The following is a 15,615-nucleotide window of genomic DNA, read 5'->3' on the forward strand; positions in this document are numbered from 1 at the left end:
CAAGGCTACTTACATCTGTGTTTTATAATAATGTATAGACTGCTTGCCCCAACCAGCACACAGCCAGGGTCCTGGTATCAGGAAGTGAAGATCGGAGGGAAGGGAGGGTGGCTGTGCCCTATCCTTCAAGTGAGTCCAGCTTTACATGTACACATGTCCCGCAGTTTGTTTGTTATCTTATGCATGTTATCTTAGCTGAGTTTAGCGTGACCTGGGAAAAATAATCAGTTTTTTCTACTCCTTCTATCACATCATCACTCTCTATGTCTCTCTCATCTCTCACTGCCTGTCTCTCGCTGTCCATCTCTCTCTCTCTCTCTCTCTCTCTCTCTCTCTCTTCCTCTCTCTCCACCCCTCATCTCCTCCCCCATCCCTCTCTCTCTCCATTCAGCAGTAGCAGACCTCCAGCGGATGTTTCCCACACCCCCTTCCCTGGAGCAGCACCCGGCCTTCTCCCCCATCATGACATACCGCGACACCCCCAGCCAGGAGCCCCCAGCCCCCTCAGCGGGCTCCGACCACCCCCTGGGCCCCCTGTCCTCCACCCAGCTCCAGGAGTACCGGATGGAGGTGGAAGAGGGCATGGCCAGTCCCAAACCTGAGGACATCAAGGTGAGGCATCACAGAAGCAATGGGAATGGACATGATTAAGTCTGTAGTATGTGCAGAAAAACTACTGTAGATTACAGACAATTATGTTTTACTTTACAATGTTAAAAAAGAATATGTTTGACTTTGTAAAGTGAGATGAGTCCCATAAAAGTGACACCATGTAATCTATTGATGTTGTCAAATTGGTAGATATGGTTAGTGGTATGGCTAATGATAGAATGGTGAAAAGGCTTAAAGGCCCAGTGCAGTCCAAATTAAATTTTCCTGTTTTTGTATCATATTGTACAACAGGTGATGAAACTAATGCTTACAGTGTGATTTTTTTTACCAGTGTTATTACCTTATAGTTGCTGGTTGAAAATATAATCTACACTGGACCTTCTAATCAGCAGGTTTGCATGGGCGGGAGTTTCGGCTTTCCGTGGTGACATCACCATGCGGTAAATTGGTTAATAAACCAATAACAAAGAGAGTTCCAAACCTCTCCCCATATAACATCTCATTTTCAGTTTTGCCTCACCACTTAGACCACTCCCAGACAGTCTTCTCAAAATTCTTGCTTGAGAAAAGGTTATTTGCAAAAAATCAATTTTTATGGAAATCTATTACAGTAAGGTACTTACAGGTTACCCATAAATTATTTTAAATTGATATAAAAACGTCTGCATTGGGCCTTTAAAATAAAGTAGCTACAGGGCACTATGCAGCCTACCAGTGTTAATGTAAACCTTACTGCCTGGTTTGATCTTGTCTGATGTTGCTGTAGCATGTTTATACTGTACCTGCTGACCTGGCCTGCTAGGGGACTTACTGGTATGTGGAACCAAATACCTGAACCTCTCAATACACCTCAAATCTCACACAGCCTGTTTGAACTCATGACAGTGTTAATTAAGTGCTAATTGTCTCTCATTGTGACCTGTTACTGTGGGGACCCATTTGCAATGAGCTCTCCTTCCCCATCCCCCTCTTCAGGACTTCTCATTTGTGTACCGTGTCCCCTCCGTCCAGCCACAGATGGGCTGCTCCATGTTTGCTCCGCTGCGGACCCTCCCCAGCCAGTGTCTGCCCCCCCTCAAGTTGCCTGACCAGTGTTACTACCGGCCTTCCTGGGCCCTGCTGCCCAAGATGGAGCACTACTCCTCCCTGCCACCCTCTCATCACACCCCATTCATCAGAGATGGATATGTGTAAGTACTGTACCAGTTCTATTAAAGGTGGATGGATGTTCATAAAATATTTATTAAGCGTTACCATGCTGAATTTACAGCTATCAATAAACTGTTATGGAGTTTTTATGGACAGTATAATTTGAAGGTTTGGGGATAAGTATTTTGGTCTGTCTGATCACCAATTCCTCTTTGTGTGTTTGTCCTCCAGCAACGTCCCCAGTGTTGGGGACCAGGAGTATGCCCAGTTGAGTGCCAGCGCCCTGTCCGTGGGCACCACCGGTGGCATCCTCCCCTCGCCCTCCCCTGCCACCCCCCGCTTCTCTGTTCCCACCCCTCGTACCCCCCGCACCCCCAGAGGCGTTGGCACGACCAGCGGGCAGGGCTCGGTGAAGCAGGAGGGCACCGGGACAGAGCTGAGCTCCCCTACCTCCACGCCTTCCACCAGCCTGCCTATGAGCTCCGTAGCTGAGCCCCATACGTCCAGCCCCCCAATACCCGAGGCCCACAGCCTGTACGCCGCCCTGCTCCTCTCTGACTCGGTCCTCAACGTCTTCAAAGACCGCAACTTTGACAGCTGCTGCATCTGCGCCTGCAACATGAATGTGAAGGGCGCTGACGTGGGCGTTTACATCCCCGACTCCACGCTCGAGGACCAGTACCGCTGCATGTGCGGCTTCAGCGCCATCGTCAACCGCCGGCTGGCCCACGGCACGGGCCTCTTCCTGGAGGACGAGCTGGACATCTTTGGGAGGGGCTCGGAGGTGGGCCAGGCAGCTGAGAGGAGACTGGCGCTCTGCCGCAGAGACCCACCCATGGGAGACCCCCGGGCCAAGCGCCCCCAGGACTCCTCCCCTGCCCCTTCCTCTGTTATGGTGCTCCTCCAGCAGCAGTGCTCCCAGCCCATCTCCTCCCTGGCCTCCATGCACCTCCCTCCTTCCTGCTCCTGCCACGGCCGCCAGGGGGCCCTGCTCCAGAGCTGGATGGCTGATAAGCAGTGGACGGATGGCAGTGATGCGTGTGTGGAGTGTTACAACGCGCTGGTACAGGGACAGCAGTATGTGGATAACCCCGCCGGAGGGAAAGTAGATCCGGCTGTTGTGAGGAGCAGTGCTCTACATTCCTGGCCTCACACCAATAGTAAGGAGGAGTGATCTGGCTGGGATGATAAAAGGATGCCAAGGGATGATACACTCTTAGAAAAAAGTTGCTACCTAGAACCTTAAAGGGTTCATTCAGCTGTCCCCATAGGGTTCTACCTGGAACCAAAAAGGGTTATCCTATGGGGACAGCTGAACCCTTTTGGAACCCTTTTTTCTAAGAGTGTAGTAGTAGGAGGGTGCCAGTGGTGATGTCTATCTGTGGTGAACTGATTGCAGAGAGTTATAGAGACAAATGCCTTTTATTTCTTATCATGGAAAAACAAGCAAGATCAATCCATTCACTCAAAGTTTAAATCCATGTTTCTCTTTGTTAGTTTCGGACTGTTGTGTGATGTGACGTTCAATGTGTATGATGTGTATTTATGTAATGTATGTATTTGTGTGTGTTCTCGTTCGTGTGTGTGTGTGTGTGTGTCTCCTTGTCTCTCCCCAGTGCTGGACATCAGTATGCTGTCATCCCAGGACGTGGTGCGTATGCTGCTGTCGCTGCAGCCCTACCTCCAGGACGCCATCCAGAAGAAACGGATGGGCCGGACATGGGAGAACATCCAGCACGTACAAGGACCGCTCACATGGCAACAGTTCCACAAGATGGCTGGACGGGGCTCCTACGGTAAGCCACCAGGGACACTGTTCATTTGATGTCTCTAGTGATTTGCTTTGTAGTGTATTTTAGCAGCCACATTAACTGTGGATGTCTTTGGGCCTGATTTTCGTCTGGATTTCAGCATGTGATGTGAGATGTGAATTTAAGATTAGGAGTTTTGGAGTCGACCTGACAGAGTAGGCTCTACGTTATATTATCAATATTGTCAGTACAAAGATATTTGATTTGCAATGTTTCTTAGCAGCCCTTATTATATTGATATTGCCAGTACAAAGGATGACATGAGAAATGTAATCCAATAAGAATTTTAGAAAATTAGACCTCACCTTTAGCTAGTCCAGTCAAGCATCCCATAATGCAGTACATTGTCTCACATGCATCATCTTTCTTCTGACCAGGGTCCGAGGAGTCGCCAGAGCCTCTGCCTATTCCCACCCTGTTGTTGGGCTACTACGACTACTACGACCGTAACTTTCTGGCGCTGTCGCCCCTGGCGCTGCCCTTCTGGGAGAAGCTGCTGTTGGAACCGTACGGGGGACAGAGAGACGTGGCCTTCCTGGTGCTCTGTCCCAACTCTGACACCCTGCTGGCTGGGGCACAAGTCTTCTTCCAGGAGCTCAGCGCTGTCTACGAGGTAGGTCCTGTCATCTACATCTACTGTATCACAACCCTCTCGTCCAGGAAATTCTTACTTGTTTCTTTCAGAATATACAGTTATTGCCAATAGATGTTTAAATGTGTGAAGATGTATGAAAACAAGGTGAGATACTGCGTATATGATCTATAACCCTTGACCCCTGCCTGTGTCCATTTTCAGACATGCCGGTTGGGGAAACACAGACCCCTGGCCAAGGTGTCCAGAGATGGCCTGGTGCGTGTGGGGGCAGTGGACACAGAGACAGAAACAGAGAAGGAGAAAGAGAAGGAGAGGCAGGAGGAGGAGCAGGTAGACCAGTGGTTCACAGGGCCCTGGGCTGGACAGCAACACATCGACAACCTCAGAAAACTTAAACTCTATGCCCGAGCCTGCAGAAGGCAGCTAGGTAAGAAACTGTGCTTTATGATTGCATTCTATTCTATTCTACCATTTATGCTACTGTACCTATTAACCCTCCCCTTGTGATGTTTATGTGATATAGACCTAACTCTCTATGGAGACACTATATTTACAAATGTATGTGGATACCCCTCCAAATTAGTGGATTTGGCTATTACAGCCATAGCCGTTGCTGACAGATGTATAAAATCGAGCACACAGCCATGCAATCACCATAGACAAACATTGGCAGTAGAATGGCCTTACCGAAGAGCTCAGTGGCTTTCAACATGGCATCTTCATAGGATGCCACCTTTCCATCAAGTCAGTTCATAAAATTTCTGCCCTGCTAGAGCTTCCCCGGTCAACTGTAAGTGCTGCGAAGTGGTAGGCCACACAAGCTCACAGAACAGGACCGCCGGGTGCTGAAGCGTGTAGCGCGTAAAAAAACCTCTGTCCTCGGTTGCAACACTCACTACCGAGTTCTAAACTGCTGGTGGAAGCAATGTCAGCAGAATAACTGTTTGTTAGGATATTCATGAAATGGGTTTCCATGGCTGAGCAGCTGCACACAAACCTAAGATCACCATGCGCTATACCATGCGTCGGCTGGAGTGGTGTAAAGCTCACCGCCATTGGACTCTGGAGCAGTAGACATCTCTGGAGTGATGAATCATGCTTCTGGCATCCACCAAATCTGGGTTTGGTGGATGCCAGGAGAATGATACCTTTCCCGATGTATAGTGTCAACTCTAATGTTTTTTGGAGGAGGAATAATGGTCTGGGGCTGTTTTTCATGGTTCGAGCTAGGCCCCTTAATTCCAGTGAAGGAAAATCTTAACGCTACAGCATACAGTGACATTCTAGATGATTCTGTGCTTCCAACTTTGTGGCAACAGTTTGGGGAAGGCCCTTACCTGTTTCAGCATGACAATGCCAATGTGTGCAAAGCAAGGTTCATACAGAAATGGTTTATCGAGATCGGTGTGGAAGAACTTGACAGGCCTGCACAGAGCCCTGACCTCACCCCATCAAACACCTATGGGATGAATTGGCACGCCAACTGCGAGCCAGGCCTAATTGCCAAACATCAGTGCCCGACCTCACTAATGCTCTTGTGGCTGAATGCAAAGCCTTCCCAGAATAGTGGAAGCTGTTATAGCAGGAAAGGGGGGACCAACTCCATATTAATGCCCATGATTTTGGAATGAGATGTTCGACAAGCAGGTGTCCACATACTTTTTGTTATGTACTGTATTTCAGGTCTTACTAAATTGGTATTACACAAACTACTCCGTGCATTTCATCTCTAACTTCTCCTCTATGTTTTCCTCCACCCAGGTCCACAGTTGTCTGCCCTGTCTTTGGACAGTAGTCTGTTTATACCCCCCAAGCATCAGCCTCCCTTAGCCCCTACGCCCTCCTCAGCCCAGCCTGCCCCCTCCTCCAGCCAGCCCCCCTCTGGCCCCGGGGTCCCTGCTGAGGGAGAGCCAGCGGCAGCCCCTAGCTCAGGAAGCACCACCACCCCCACGGCAGCAGCCTTGGACCAACCAGGCCCAGCAGAGATTACCCAAGGAGGGGCCGCTGAGGCCAAGACTACCCCCAATGCCACACCACCACCACCCCCACCCAGCCAGCCAGCAGAGACCCCTGAGAGGTGAAAATCTATGCTAGGGCATATATGCTTCTATATTGCTTTTGTATTACTATGTTATTATTCAGTATTCTATGTCATTATTCAGTATTCTATGTCATTATTCAGTATTCTATGTTATGATATTGGGATATTAATCATGTATCCGCCTAATTTACCAGTTTGGCGGAGCGGGAGCGAATCGGCATCCCCACGCTGGCGGACTCAGCCGATAGCCACGCCCACCCCCCAGCCATTGTGATCTATGTGGTGGACCCCTTCCTGTGCTCAGGCGGAGTGAGGGATGGCGGAGGAGGTGGAGAGGAGGAGGAGGGAGAAGAGGTGGAGGCAGGCAGTGTGTGGTTACTAGGGCTGCTGCGTTGCTACACAGAGATGCTACAGACATTGCCGGAGAGCATGAGACCAGCTCTGGTGTTACAGGTTGGTTCATATACCCTACTGTACTCTCTATAGCTTCTGTATCGTTGAATATTATATCATTCCTGTACAGTGCACTCCTCTTGACCAGAGCCCTCAAATTACGTGTACTATATACGGAATAGGGTTCCATTTCAGACGTATTCTGGTGTGTTCTATCAAGGCCAACAGTAATGAATATCTGCCCAGGTCAAGCTGCTCTCATACCAGTGTTCATTCATTCCCTATGTGTTGTCCAGGTGGTGCCTTGTCAGTACCTGCTCCAGCCAGCCAGTGGTGAGAGCCCGCTGTACCTGCAGCACCTGCGCTCCCTGGCCTTCTCAGCCTACTCCCAGTGCAGACGCCTCCTACCCACAAAGACACACATCAAGTCTCTGACCGGTTTCGGCCCCGCCTCCACCCTGGAATCTGTGCTCAAGAGCCCAGAGGTAAGGCTTCAAATCAAATCAAATTGTATTTGTCACGTGTGCCGAAGACAACAGGTGTAGACCTTACAGTGAAATGCTTACTTACAAGCCCTTAGCCAACAGTGCAATTTTTAAGTAAAACATTGGTATTAGGTAAACAATAGATAAGTAAAGAAATACAAAAAAAAACGAAATAACAGTAGCGAGGCTATATACAGGTGGTACCAGTACAAAGTCAATGTGCAGGGGCACCGGTTAGTCGGGCTAATTGAGGAAATATGTACATGTAGGTAGAGTTAAAGTGATTATGCATATATGATGAACAGAGAGTAGCAGCAGCGTAAAAGAGGGGTTGGCGGGTGGTGGGTGGCGGGACACAATGCAAATAGTCTGGGTAGCCAATGTGCGGGGGCACCGGTTAGTCGGGCTAATTGAGGTAATATGTGCATTAATGTATAGTTAAAGTGACTATGCATGGATGATAAACAGAGAGTAGCCGCAGCGTAAAAGAGGGGTTGGGGGTAAAATCTGTTGAGAAGCCTTTTGGTCCTAGACTTGGCGCTCTGGTACCGCTTGCCATGCGGTAGCAGAGAGAACAGTTTATGACTGGGGTGGCTGGGATCTATGACAATTTTTAGGGCCTTCCTCTGACACCGCCTGGTGTAGAGGTCCTGGATGGCAGAGAGCTCAGCCCCAGTGATGTACTGGGCCGTACGCATTACCCTCTGTAGTGCCTTGCAGTCGGAGGCCAAGCAGTTGCCGTACCAGGCAGTGATGCAACCAGTCAGGATGCTCTCGATGTTGCAGCTGTAGAACCTTTTGAGGATCTGAGGACCCATGCCAAATCTTTTCAGTCTCCTGAGGGGGAATAGGCTTTGTTGTGCCCTCTTTACGACTGTCTTGGTATGTTTGGACCATGATAGTTCGTTGGTTATGTGGACACAAAGGAACTTGAAACTCTCAACCTGCTCCACTACAGCCCCGTCGATGAGAATGGGGGCGTGCTTGGTCCTCCTTTTCCTGTAGTCCACAATCATCTCCTTTGTCTTGATTACGTTGAGGGATAGGTTGTTATTCTGGCACCACTGTTGTGTCGTCCGCAAACTTAATTTCTGGTGTGGGAGTCGTGCCTGGCCATGCAGGCGTGGGTGAACAGGGAGTACAGGAGGGGACTGAGCACGCACCCCTGAGGGGCTCCAGTGTTGAGGATCAGCGTGGCAGATGTGTTGCTACCCCTAACCCCTTCTAAGCATTGTGTGTGAGACCAACAATAAGTCTGTGTGATTACCGGGGGCTGATTACCGGGGGCTGAGACATGGACACCCATTTAAACAGACACAGGCTTTAGACACATAAGTGCCTACCCATTTATCTAAACATCTCTCATCTATTTTTAACCCTATCAGTCCCGAGACCTCAGCAAAAATAGGCTTTTCGTCTTTATCTGACCTTCATTTATCCGCATTACCAGCTCTTATATTTAGCCTCCCAATGAAGTGTTTTACGATTTTATTTTCAGGAAAAACAGGGCTACCAGTAGAAAACAAAACAACTTGACATAAACAGCTGCATTCGTGAGTTTTAATGGCAAATGTCAATATAAAAATAAGGTTTGCCAAAGCAAAAACCTTATAAAAATGAATGTATATGAATGCTGTAAGTAGAGAAATTGTTTGCTCACTGGGAAATGAATGTTCAACTAGTCAGTGACAAGTGTTTGGAGTTTGACAGCAACTATGTGAGCTAATTACAGTACTATAGACACTATCCTGGGATTTCCTATGATCTATGTAGAATAACCCCTTCCTTACCTTCTAACCACTCTTGTGTAGCTTGTGAGCATCATAGAGTAGAATGTTGAACATGAGTCTCAGCTTTTCATAGATAGCTTTTAGTAGTTTGTAGCTCAAACCATTTGGACTCTACAGATTTAGTATAAAATACTCGGCCCCAGGCCCCTTCGGGATCTGCCCTTGTCTCACAAACACAACTCTAGCTCAGCCCCCGGTAATCAGCCCCCAGTAATCAGCCCCCGGTAATCACACAGACTTATGGTTGGTATCACACACAATGTTTAGAAGGGGTTAGAAATCCGGTGGGACTCATTGGGTTAACTTGTAAATAAACACTTCAACTCTCTCATAATCCCACTCGCTTCCTCTCCCTCTCTCTCTCTCTCTCTCTCTCTCTCTCCCCCTGTCCCCTCCCCAGCACCCCAGCCCTCTACAGGGCTACTCTCCCCCGTACATCCTAGGTCCTACCCGTGCCAAGATGCCGGAGCCAGGGGAGGTGTGGGCAGAGATCCCTCCTAGGTACAACGTGCTGTTTGTGGGCTACTGCCTGTCCCACGACCAGCGCTGGATCCTGGTCTCCTGCACCGACCAACAGGGAGAGCTACTGGAGACCTGCATCATCAACATCGACGTGCCCAACAGGTACAGTCAGTCAATCAGTCAGTCACTCAGTCACTCAGTTACTCAGGGCCTGGGAGAGTGGAGGATATTTATGGAGAGGTGTGTGCTAGTTGTGATAATGTTCTAGTTGTGATAATGTGCCAGTTGTGATAATGTTCTAGCTGTGATAATGTGCTAGTTGTGATAATGTGCTAGTTGCGATAATGTTCTAGTTGTGATAATGTGCTAGTTGTGATAATGTTCTAGTTGTGATAATGTGCTAGTTGTGATAATGTTCTAGTTGTGATAATGTGCTAGTTGTGATAATGTGCTAGTTGTGATAATGTTCTAGTTGTGATAATGTGCTAGTTGTGATAATGTTCTAGTTGTGATAATGTGCTAGTTATGATAATGTGCTAGTTATGATAATGTGCTAGTTGTGATAATGTGAAACATACACTGGGCTTTTTTGTCCTTCATTGTGTCTTCATAGTATGCTAGTCTATATTAAATTGAGTAAAGTCAGACACTATTGTAGCATTTCGCAATCTGCAGGAGAATAGCATGCACCTATTTGGTTGTTGAATTAATACAGGTTATGCTGTGGTAATGCTATGAAGACATTACCAAACGTTCTTCTCCTCTCTCTCTGCTCCTCTTCAGAGTGCGGCGGCCCAAGGTCTCGGCCAGGAAGATGGGGCTGCAGAAGTTATGGGACTGGTGTGTTGGCATCATCCAGATGACCTCACTGCCATGGAGGATCGTGATTGGTCGGCTGGGCAGACTAGGACACGGGGAACTGAAAGGTGAGTTCAGTATAGTACAGTATAGAATGCCTAACTCTGTCTCATTGTCCTTGCTGTTTGCTGTAGAAATCTCCAAGGTGGATCATGACAACGTTTTAAGTTAAGCTGAAGCTGGTGATATTCTTACTGATATTGTTTAGGGCAGATTTTTCAAATCTCTATATTTTCAGCCACATCATTTCAGTTGATCCAGAGGAGATGACAATAGACTGTAGAACCATTCCCTGTATTGACCTAACTCTCTCCCCCTCTCTCCTCCCTTCTCCCCCCCTCTCCCATGCCTCCCTCCCTCCAGACTGGAGCGTTCTCCTGGGGGAGCACTCCCTCCACTCCATCAGTCGCCAGCTGAAGGAGGCGTGTCGTATGTGCGGCATCTCCTCCGCGGACTCCCCCTCCATCCTCAGCGCCTGCCTGGTTGCCATGGAGCCCCAGGGCTCCATCGTGGTGATGCCAGGTTAGCAACAGCAGCATCAGCACACTGGGCCGGCCCATTGATGATGTGTTTAATGTACCTTTCAGATCTAAAAATGGAACAGACATAATTAATAGATGTTTTAGAAGCTCACTCTAAGAGCCCTGGGGTTTCAGATACACCATGTTATGACGCAGAGGTGAACAGTGTAATAGTGTGTTTAGCCCCAATGCACAGTACAGTACAGAGGTTGTACGATCTTAATAGAGATGGCAGTAGTAATCAGGGAACACATTACACTTCCACACATTGAGGGAGCACTTTGAGCTGCCACGCTCACTTCACAGCACACAGTAATGCAGACTTAATAGAGATTGCAAGGTTCTGCCAAGTGGATTTTACAGTACAGACACTCTGCACTGCAGGACATTGTGCACAGCAGTACAAACTTTAGCACACTCAACTGATTTCTTTGCCGACACACCGCAAGCTCTATTGAGGTAAATCACAATGCAACCTTACATAACATATTGATAATAAATTGTTTGTGTGTGCAGATGCGGTTACAATGGGCTCGGTGTTTGGTCGCAGCACGGCCCTCAACCTGCAGACGTCCCAGCTGAACACCCCTCAGGATGCTTCCTGTACCCACATCCTGGTATTCCCCACCTCCGCCACCACCCAGCTGGCCGCCAGCTCCTACCCCACAGAGGACAACGCCGGTAAGGGCTCCACATTAGACCTCCATGTTGCCACTCCCTAACTGGGTGTCATACTGTAGCATAGTGCAGAGTGTATTTAGATGCAAGGTTATTCAATACAACCTAGATGTTAGAGACAATAAAAATATCTAAAACTATATACTTGAGCTGGAAATCGCCAGGTTTAATATCAGTAACTAGGTATTGTTTACTCAGTATCTTACAGTAGCTGTTGCTGGATTTCATATTATGTGCAGTTCACACGTAAGTGCCTACCCATTTATCTACACATATGTCATCTATTTTTAACCCTCTCAGTCCCGAGACCCCAGCAAAAATAGGCTTTTCATTAATGGAACCTTCATTTATCCGCATTACCAGCCCTTATATTTAACCTCACAATGAAGTGTTTTACCATTTTATTTTCAGGAAAAACAGGGCTACAAGTAGAAAACAAAACAATTTGACATAAACAGCTGCATTCGTGAGTTTGTGTCAATATAAAAATAACGTCCGCCAAAGCAAAAACCTGATAAAAATGAAAACCCACCAGGGTACACAATTGTCTAAGGATTGTTTGCATGCTCCCTTTGGAACTGTCACTGCCGTAATGGTTTCAGAAGACGATACACTGGACTACACGGTGTAGACTACACCTCTTGTGTATGACAAGTTACATGTGTACGTCTATAGCTGACTAGATAACAAACTATCTGCTGTGTTTGTCACCAGATGACATGTTCGACCTGCCTTTCCCTGATGAGCTGGAGAATGACATAGGACATGACATTCTCAACCTGCACCCTTCCCCCAACACCTCCCCCGTACCCTCCCCTGGCTCCCCCTCTGGCATGGGGGGAAGCTCACACTTCCAGCATAACAGGGTGAGTTCAGGAACCAGGCTGGGACTCGATTCATTTGAATTATGCAGAACTTTTCCTGATACTGTTGGTGGCCATATGACCTTTAGGACATTGGGATGTTCTAGAATCCTGCTTTAAAATAACAGTGAGGGCCCTATTTAATCTGTATCGCGGAAAATCAGCTTTAGAGTGTGATTCAAATTTGAAGGCAATGTTCCCGCTTTAGCAGAGATTGCATTCACGAGAAACACTGCGTATGCAGGCTCAATCGGAAATGACCTTAGATTTCTATCACGGAATCTGTTACGCTTCAGCGGGGTGAGTTTTTGCCTGTGTTATGGTGTGGCGCTATGGTCCATAACTAAAATCCTATGGTGTACTTGTAATGTTCAGTACACAGACATCTGTTATAGTCGAGAATAGAGCAGCTGTGTGGTCTGGTCTTTGGCAGCCCCCAGTATTAATGTTCCGTCTGTCCCATGTGCTCCTCCAGAGTCAGGGAGAGAGGCTTCTGTCCAGGGAGAACCCTCCGGAGGAGCTGAAGCAGCAGCCTCTAGCCCTGGGATACTATGTCTCCACTGCCCAGGCCGACAGCCTGCCTCACTGGTTCTGGGCCTCCTGCCCTCAGGCTCAGAACCAGTGTCCACTCTTCCTCAAGGTAAGGGATCCATGTACTCGTTGATTTTGTTGTGCTTCTGGGGGGCGTGTGTGTGTGTGTGTGTGTGTGTGTGTGTGTGTGTGTGTGTGTGTGTGTGTGTGTGTGTGTGTGTGTGTGTGTGTGTGTGTGTGTGTGTGTGTGTGTGTGTGTGTGTGTGTGTGTGTGTGTTCAGCTGCTTACTTTGTGTTTTCCCCCTCCAGGCATCGCTACACCACCACATCTCCATCGCCACAGCCCAATCAGACGAGCCCAATCAGACGAGCTCAGACAAGACCACTAAGAGGACGCCTCACCCTCTGGACTCCAAGACCACCTCTGACGTGCTCAGGTTAGTAAGTCTCTGTTGTATGCCCTGTACTCACTGCCCATCCCATCCTACCTTCTCCTACTGTGTAACACCCCAACATCTCCTCTTCTCTCACTCCGACACGTCGGTTGTCATTGTCACTGACTTGTCCTCTATGGTGAAGTAGTAGCTGAATGCCTGCATCATGTGTAGGCTGTAGAGGACGACACTTCATCTACTATGATGTATGTTCATGTTATGTGTTCTCTAACCCCAAACCCTGGTGCTCATGTCTTGCGTCCTGCTGTAGGTTTGTGTTGGAGCAGTACAACGCCCTCTCGTGGCTGACGTGTAACCCTGCCACCCAGGACCGCCGCTCCTGCCTGCCCGTCCACCTGGCCGTGCTCACACAGATGTACAATGCCGTCCTCAACATGCTCTAGCGATGGGACTTACTAATGGACAGCTGAGGAAACTGAGTACTGTACAATCCATGGCCTCTGAGGTCATGTGTGCCTGCCTGCCTGCAATGCCTCTGCCTGGACACCAGAGAGCGCTGGAGGTCTGTTTCCTTTTGACGAATGAACGCATAGGACGAGATTTATGGACCCCTTTTACACCTGGTGTTATCATGCGATCTGTGATCGAATCGTGGCCATATTTCAGTGGATTGATGGCCAAAATGGTGGCCGGAGAACAACAGATGGTCCTTGGTTGGGAAAACAAACAAACGCCTATGTACAGTACAGAGACTTTTGAACATGAACAGTTTGGTCAGCCGTGAGACCAGCCTAGTGCAATTCTTACCTTTAGAAAACGTCTCTTGTAAGATGTGGTGATGTGCCAACAACCATTGTACATTGAAAAGGCACATACAGCCTGAGAGAGAAGATGGAGATATCCAACTATGCCCTTTTTATTGTCATTTCAGTGTTACACTTGTCATTATCAGATCAGCATTGTTGTACAGGAGGACTTTTCACCTTGTTCCTGTGAGACTGAAGATGTTTTGAAGCCATGGAGGAGACATGTTAAAGGCTGGACTGAATTACAGTATGGTCCTGCATGAAGATTTGGACCATGTCCCTTACCAGCCATGACAGTGATACCCTGGGAGCTATAAAAGCCTCATGTAGGATGGGAGCCTGGGAGTCACGTGCATAAAAGTCCTGTATCTGCCCCACACTGCACAACCAGGGACCCAACTGCCCACAGCAACACAGCAGCTTCTTACCTTCAATGTGACCCATTTGTATAGAACTCTGGTTGTAATGGCTCAAAGTTTAGTAATGAAATTCATACCAACATTCATAAGAGGGTGAAGAACACAATTTCCTATGAGGGGAAAAGCATTTGATAATGGCACTTTTTCCTTACTTTTGGAAGTGACGGTTGTATTGCTGTAGATATGAACACACTGAATACTATTTGACAAATCTTTATAGTGTAAAAAAATTAATTTGCAAAGAATTGAGACTTATTTTTAATATTTAAAACGACATTTTGAACACAGAAAAAGAATCAAGGCCCTTTCCAAATTTAATATCAGTCGCCTTTGGGTCGGAAATGGAAATTGTCCTTTTAAAGGAAATTGTAACAAAAATTGTTAAAATGCCATATTTATACATAGTATATAATGCATATAAATTCAAATATATATATGTATATAAATATATATATATATTACCTCTAAAACAACCACATGATGGTGATGGTGGTGGGGGTTTATACATAACTTTCTTTTTGAAGAGGCAAATACAGTATACATCTTTTATTAAAGACAATGCATTTTAGTTCTATACTTTTAAACTTTTTCAATTATTGAAATGTTGACTTTTAGCCTTTTTATTGAATCAGTTTAAGTTAAGGTTCTTAATACTGCAAAGATATATTTATAAAGTGTCTCTCTTCTCCTGCTAAATAAACTTGAAATAGGCAATAGACTTCAACGGTATGTATTTGAGAGTTACTTGGGTGTTGTATATTTAACTAATATGCTTTACTTCAGTGGTGGTCCCAAATGATGTCAAGCAAACCATCAGAAAAGCCTATTTCTTGAGCTCCTCCACTTAAACAGCCCTGCTATTTGTACAATTCCTAGCATGTTTGTATACACTTTTCAGCTGTGTTTTGGGAATTTCTCAAAGCTGTACATTTCACGCCGGTTTGATTTACTTTATATTAAGTGATTCCTATGAAGTATTTTTTGGCTCTGGCTTTTTCAAATATAAATATATGCATATGAAGTCTCATTCAAATACAGCCAAGGGTGTAATGCCAATACTTGTACACTAAAGTACAAAAGAGGACAAGTTTGCAAATTTGTTACATCTGCCATCACTTTGAATATGAGACAGATCAATCTTGGAGAAGAGATCTGTGACTTTTACACTCTTTTTTTAGTAAATTATTAAAACTCTTGACAAATAAA

At 46.9% G+C, this 15,615-nt stretch overlaps 1 protein-coding gene across 5 annotated transcripts in view; it reads left to right on the forward strand.

Annotated features, from left to right (window-relative positions):
* Window positions 1-15,615, forward strand: part of LOC106563289 (mediator of RNA polymerase II transcription subunit 13-like) — a 124,651-nt gene extending 109,036 nt beyond the window's left edge. Inside the window, exons 14-31 of one of the 5 annotated variants that reach the window (XM_014128759.3) lie at window positions 39-129; window positions 392-612; window positions 1,588-1,802; window positions 1,993-2,921; window positions 3,378-3,557; window positions 3,950-4,185; window positions 4,369-4,594; window positions 5,929-6,244; window positions 6,403-6,661; window positions 6,898-7,086; window positions 9,277-9,500; window positions 10,122-10,264; window positions 10,560-10,718; window positions 11,234-11,398; window positions 12,110-12,261; window positions 12,734-12,898; window positions 13,099-13,226; window positions 13,495-15,615. In XM_014128759.3, coding sequence (XP_013984234.3) covers window positions 39-129; window positions 392-612; window positions 1,588-1,802; window positions 1,993-2,921; window positions 3,378-3,557; window positions 3,950-4,185; window positions 4,369-4,594; window positions 5,929-6,244; window positions 6,403-6,661; window positions 6,898-7,086; window positions 9,277-9,500; window positions 10,122-10,264; window positions 10,560-10,718; window positions 11,234-11,398; window positions 12,110-12,261; window positions 12,734-12,898; window positions 13,099-13,226; window positions 13,495-13,627 — 4,131 coding nt within the window. In that variant the 3' untranslated portion in view covers window positions 13,628-15,615. The remainder of the gene's footprint in view (window positions 1-38; window positions 130-391; window positions 613-1,587; window positions 1,803-1,992; window positions 2,922-3,377; window positions 3,558-3,949; window positions 4,186-4,368; window positions 4,595-5,928; window positions 6,245-6,402; window positions 6,662-6,897; window positions 7,087-9,276; window positions 9,501-10,121; window positions 10,265-10,559; window positions 10,719-11,233; window positions 11,399-12,109; window positions 12,262-12,733; window positions 12,899-13,098; window positions 13,227-13,494) is intronic. The other 4 variants (XM_082958168.1, XM_082958165.1, XM_082958166.1 and 1 more) reach the window with 4 other exon arrangements.

This window comes from Salmo salar, chromosome 11 (assembly GCF_965601325.2).
Source record: "Salmo salar chromosome 11, fSalSal1, whole genome shotgun sequence".
Taxonomy (NCBI): domain Eukaryota; kingdom Metazoa; phylum Chordata; class Actinopteri; order Salmoniformes; family Salmonidae; genus Salmo; species Salmo salar.